Source organism: Lygodium microphyllum, chromosome 29, assembly GCF_053477565.2.
Source record: "Lygodium microphyllum isolate KBCC chromosome 29, Lygodium_microphyllum_v1.1.10, whole genome shotgun sequence".
In the NCBI taxonomy this organism is placed as follows: Eukaryota; Viridiplantae; Streptophyta; class Polypodiopsida; order Schizaeales; family Lygodiaceae; genus Lygodium; species Lygodium microphyllum.
Window position 1 is genome coordinate 82,782,136 of NC_141163.1, and position 6,103 is coordinate 82,788,238.

Consider the following 6,103-nt stretch of genomic DNA (forward strand, 5'->3'; position numbering starts at 1 on the left):
TGTGACAGGAGACAACTCAATCGAATTCAAAGGTAAGCTCACTACACTTGTGTGTGTGTATGAGTGCACATAAGCTATATGAGAGGTAGCCAAAGCTCTCGGCTTGAAACACTTAAAGCAATAAGCAGTCCATAGGTCTTGGCGGTATGCTCACGAGAGCACCAACAACAGGAATCATATAAAGGTTGTTGCAAAAAGGAGTCAAAGTAGAAGTGAAATTGAAATGATTGAATATCCGAGAATGCATGGTTGCTTTAAGCCTAGATGGTCCATAATGTCCCAAATCTATAAATTATAACCCAATTGGAAAAAAAAAATGTCCCAAAGGACTAGGCAAAAATTTGCCAAACAACCAAAAGATTTCAAGAACATTGTGCAAGAAATCTAGCTTGCAAAGTTGAACTAAAACATCAGTAGGAATAGGCAATGCCAAAGGAGATGACATTCTCGGTAGCATATGAACATCTCAAACATTGAGGTGAGGTAATGTAGCATTCTCCCAAATTTTGCCCCACCAATAACACTCCTATCATGCATCTCCAAATTAGTAGCCTTTGTTTCAAAGGGAATTTGTTTTGCCAGAGGTTACTAAGATCTGTTTCCTACCATCTCGTCAATCTATCCAAATGCCAAACTGCAAAGGATCAAATTATGAAGGTTTATAAACATGTCTCTATGTGTAATGCAAAAATGCATGAGGGTCCAAGTATACAGTTAGGTGCTTCTCTTAGAATATATTTGCATAAAGTGTGGACAAGCTGAGATTGAAGTGAGCATAAACATAATTGTAAGGATACTGCATCTCTATCCCACAATGTGACTCTTCTTTTCTACCCTGAACTCTTTTATTTCTTGTTTTTACACCTTGACTTCCATTTTCAACAGCCCCTCAATCCTCAGGCAAGAGTCGCAGTGCCAGCATACATAGACTGAGAGAAGCTGTGAATGGAATCCTCGGACAAGAGCCACACCCACTGCCAACACTGCAATCCCAAAAGGAACAGGAATGTTTCTACTCCTGGTACTCAAGAGATTTGGACCAACAATGTCAAGGATGGAGCTCGCAGTCTTCAACCATCTAGGTTACCATTTTTCTTAAAACCTTTTTAGAACTGGCAGGACTAGATTACTAATACAACTGTAAAAACCCAAATTCCCATTTGAGTTTACTTGTTGAGGCTGCACTTCTAGCTCTGTGAAGGAATTATGATCACCAAGAAACCTTTTACTGTTGAGCAATCACCATCACAGAATAAAAGATGGCCAACCTATATTGTTGTCACACCTTATCACGCTCATACCCAGCAGGTAGACATTAAAAAAGTATGTATACTGAGCCCATCCCAGAGTTGGCTACATCATTCAAGTTGTCAACTGCTGCAATCATGATCATGATTTCAAAAATGCAGGTGGAGCACCCAATGGTCTTGATAACTCCTTGTTATATACACCTTTGCAAAGGTGCCAACCATATGTGCATTCATACAATATAAGCCTTCCATAAAAGAGTATTGCTCCTCACAGCAGAAGAGTTTCATCTTTGCAAGTGCAGACTCCTTCCTTGAAATGATGTACCTGGCAGACATCTGATACAACAACTTCCCTCCTACACACCCTGGAAATTATCTTAATAGCATCATGACAATGCCTGCACATCTGAGTACTTTTCACCACTCGAATGGTTGTTTGATCAGGTGTATTTAAAATACCAAAAGCTATGGCTAATTTTTCAGTGTGTCCACACAAGGAATCCTCCTTGTACCCCACAGAGTCTACACTCAAAAGCGAGTTCACAGACCTTTCTTCTGCATTTGACTGCAAGAGTTTACTGAAGCAACTTGGCTCGGAGATCATATCTGCCCCTAAGTGGCTCATGTCACCAACAGTCAGAACATGCACACGTTTATTAATTTCAATGTAGGATTTGAATTGTTCCTTCAGACAATTCCCCAATCCTTCAATCTTCACTAATTCTTCTTGCATCTTAGCTTGAGCATAGATGCTTGACATGAGGACATATGCACTATCACAACTGCCAAGAGTCAAGATATAGTCAAAGCATCGCCTCCCTAGATCCACCTGTCCTCCTCGACTGCAGCATGACAGTAGCAAAGATATCCACCCAGACTCATCAAGATGGAAGGGAGCACTTTCAAGCATATCTTCAGTCTCATCCAAGCTGCCACTCCTGCTAAGCAGATCGGACATTATGCTGTAGTGAATAGCAGTATATGTGAGACAAAAGTCCTCTATCACAGACTTGAAGATTTGGCATCCTTCAAAAACAAGACCAGCGGTATTGCAGGCTGAGAGAAGACATGAGAATATAGAGGCATTGGGCTTCACATCCAAATGCCTCATGGACTCAAAATATTTGAAGGCCAAAGAAAACTCACTATGTTCTGCACATCCTGATATGATAGAACTCCAGGTAAGAACACTTCGCACATGCAATCGTTCAAAGACCATGCATGCATCACCAAGGCTTAAACCTTTGCTGTAAAACGTAATAAGAGCACTACCAACTTGTAGATCCGATTCCAAACCGGATTCAACAGCCACCTGATGTGCATGCTTGCCTTGCTCAAATGCTGCTATTCTTGGACAGAGTTGCAAGATTCCAACCATGCAAACTGTATCAGGGACAAGACCTTTATGTAGCATCTCATTAAAGTGCTGCAAGGCTTCATCACCTTGTCCATGTAGTGCATAACCTAAAATAAGAGCACTCCATGCAACCACGTCTTGCTCAGAAATTCTATCAAAACTTGCTTGAGCATCTTTTAGCCTTCCATGTTTCCCATACATGTCAACAACAGCACTGCCTACAAGTTTGTCCACTTCCAGCCCACTTTCAATCACCAGGCTATGAATGTAGTTGCCTGCTTCAGCAGTGGAAAGGCCAAGGCATGCTTTCAGCACACCAACAAAAGTACCTTGATTAGGTTGCATGCCATCACCCAGCATTGCCACAAAAAACTCAAGGGCTTCTTTTGAACTCCCTCGAAAAGCATGCCCTGCAATGAGGGCACTCCATGTGACAACATTTTGCACAGGTAAACTATGAAAAATCACTTTAGCATCCTCCAGACTACAACATTTGGCATAGCTGTCAATCAGAGTGCTGCCCACATAGACATCTCCGAGAAACCCATAATAAATTATATGGGAATGAACCAATCTACATTGCTCCAAATCTGTCCCAATACCACAAGCTTTCAAGGCATTGACAAGCACAAACCCGTTGATCTCCACACCTGATGCATGCATCTGATTGTATAGCTTCATGACAGTAGCCGTTCGTCCATATGTCAAATAGGCAGTTATAATTGCATTCCAGGCAAATACACTGGGCTCGGATATGTTCTTAAATACTTGGTTGGCTTCCAACAAACTTCCAAAAGCAGTAAACATTCGAATCAAGTGGGATCCCAGAAAGGTGTCCCTGTCCAATCCCCATCGCACTATTAGCTGATATATTTCTCTTCCTTCTATCTGATCATCCTCTGTGATACATTTTTGTATAAGGTGAGAAAAGGCATCCGTAAACCTGTAAACCTGCGGTGACTTTCTGCTTTTAAAGGTTTGAAATGCTTCATAGAGATGTTCTTTGTCACACAGGTTGCTGAAAGCCCCAGAAGACACAAGAGCGAAAAGAACGATCATCATCACTTCCTGCAACCCTGCATTTTAAAGAGAAATTGGAAAGTCCACACACAATCTAGATAAATAAATTGGTGGAAGTTTCATTAATCTGACATATTACACAAAGCATCCACATGCCCATGCCAAGCACACAACTTATGGAAGTAGTACATACCCAAGAGAATTGAGATTTTTTGCATTGAATTTCTCAATCAGCTCCTGCAAAATAATAGCTCCTTCTGTATGAGGCTCCACTGCAGTTTGAGAGAGATTGACATGCCTGCCCTGCTGAGTATTGGGGTGCACGAAAACCTCCTCCATAGATTGATTTGATGTCTGCAGATAGTAAAGCATGAGCAGAACAGAATGGACCAATAGGAAATTCGGAAGTTCAGAAAGTGTGCTTACAAGATTAAATTTTGCAAAGATGTAATGGATGTTTTCTTTCAGCTTCCTGATGAAAGCAAATCAGGGATGGTAAAAATAACAATCAGTTTGCTCTTGTCTGATTAAATAAAACTACAGTATTTACAGGAAATGCAACTATTGTGATAAAAAAGAAGGATTGATGAAAGTTCCCAGAATATTCAGCACTCGTGAGAAATGAAGGACAGGGAATCTTCTCTTGCTGCTCTTGTTTAAGACAAGATGAGGATGTCAATTTTGATTCAGGGTATGAAAACATTGGCATTGATTACACAGCATCAGCAGCATTGTGATGATAGTAATAAGAAATGTTTGACATTTTCCCATGTGGAAAAAGGGGCTTGTTTCCCATGTTTTTTCCTATGGTGCTCAACATCATGGGCTTCTAGAAGCCCAGGACAGCATCACATACCTAGAAAGGTGTGGCTGGGGGCAAGGGCTACCCACCCGAGGTTTTCGGAATTTTACCATATGAGAAAAGGGTCCTTCTCCCTTGTTTTTTCCTATAGTATTCAACATCATGAGCCATTACGAAGGAGGCACTGCATACCTAGCTAGGTGCAGCTGGGGGCAGAGGGGCTGGCAGCCCAACATTTCTCCATATGAGAAAAAAAGGGGCTCTCTTCCCTTATTCTTTCCCTATAATGTTCAACATCATCTTGTACGAGGAAGGCACCGCATACCTAGCTATGTATGACTAGCAGTAGGCTCATAGTGGCTAGGTGCGACTGAGGCAGGGGTCGCTCCCAACCACACCTAGCTAGGTATGTGGTGCCGCCCTCAGAGAAGCTCATAATGTTGTCATAATTCACAATGTGGGAATTACAGTGGAAATTTGTTTAAAACTTATATTGTGTCGAATTGCAGAGTTATAGAGGCACATGTGAAGATGTAAGCAGATGACTTATCCATACGCACTTGCTCCAGCTTGGCAGCATCCCCAATCTCTCTGAGCTTGGGAGCTCTCAAAGAAAGCACTCTTGGGGCATCTCCAGAAACAGCCATTACCACGTCTGCAGAAATCCAATTAAGGAACTGAAAAATTGGCCACATGCAGACAATTTTGACACAAGCATTTTCTGTATCGATCTATTGAGGATCTGTATCGATAGAAATAAGGACCTTCTCTTCTTGCGGTTGAAACAGAGGCGCATAAAACGAACTCTGACGAGCGCTCCTTTGCCCAGTGGTTCGGGAAACAGAGCCATGAGTCGCCTTGGCTGAGGCAGGGCAGCCATGAGGTGGCAGGCATGCTATGATGTCGAGCCTGAGAGAGAGAGAGAGAGAGAGAGAGAGAGAGAGAGAGGGGCCAGCTGCAGACAATCCTTCCTAGAGCTTTTCATCATCTATTGTGATTGCATGCAAGTAAAAGCCTCCGATTATTGGTTGCGCTGAGGGTCCTCTTCTTTTTTTCTTTTTTAATGGTAAATATCTATATCTATTTATCATTTTGGCTGGAGGTTCGGTATCTCCTCAACTTCCATTTCTTTCCCCGAGTCTATTTTTTTTCCCGAGCCTATTTTTGAATCCCAAGCCTATTTTGAATTTTTGAATTGCATGCATGCAGGGTTGAGGGAGGTTAAGGTGGCTTTAATACCACACGACCTCTTTCTCTCATGATTAGTGAGAGACATTGTCTATCTCTTTTTTATCTCATTGCGATGTGTGGTGGAATTGCTTGGAGCAAGGAGCACGCTTGGAATCGCCTTGAGCAGGGAGCCAGCTCGCTCAGGTGCAAGTCTCCCTTTCTCTCTCTCTCTCTCTCTCTCTCTCTCTCTCTCTCTCTCTATCTATCTCTCTCTCGGATTCGCATGCGTCTTCCTACCTCCCCTCCACCATTTAACTGTGTTTTGAAAAGGTCTATTTTGGCCTCGACCTTGATGGCAGGCATGGTCGCTACCCACCCCCCCCAAGTTGGAAGTTGTCGTATCAAACGAGCGTGGTCACTGCCCCCCCTCCCCCCGCCAAGTTGCAAGAGCCCAGGCGCACATACACAGACTCTCTCTCTCTCTCTCTCTCTCTCTCTCTCTCT

General features: G+C 42.7%; 1 protein-coding gene across 5 annotated transcripts; it reads right to left on the reverse strand.

Annotated features, from left to right (window-relative positions):
* Positions 1-263: 263 nt before the first annotated feature.
* LOC148010851 (pentatricopeptide repeat-containing protein At3g12770-like) lies at positions 264-5,414 on the reverse strand. 5 transcript variants are annotated; one of them, XM_087671713.1, is made up of 5 exons: positions 5,194-5,333; positions 4,990-5,084; positions 4,054-4,099; positions 3,821-3,981; positions 264-3,625 (listed from the first exon to the last, which is right to left on the reverse strand). In XM_087671713.1, exons 2-5 carry the CDS (start codon positions 5,007-5,009, stop codon positions 1,519-1,521), a joined length of 2,334 nt encoding a protein of 777 aa, XP_087527839.1. In that variant the 5' UTR covers positions 5,010-5,084; positions 5,194-5,333; the 3' UTR covers positions 264-1,518. The 5 variants fall into 5 exon arrangements, with proteins under 5 accessions (XP_087527839.1, XP_087527837.1, XP_087527838.1 ...); XM_087671711.1 differs by lacking the exon at positions 4,054-4,099 and having other exon boundaries at positions 5,194-5,414; XM_087671712.1 differs by having other exon boundaries at positions 3,821-4,099.
* Between the last annotated feature and the right edge of the window lie 689 nt (positions 5,415-6,103).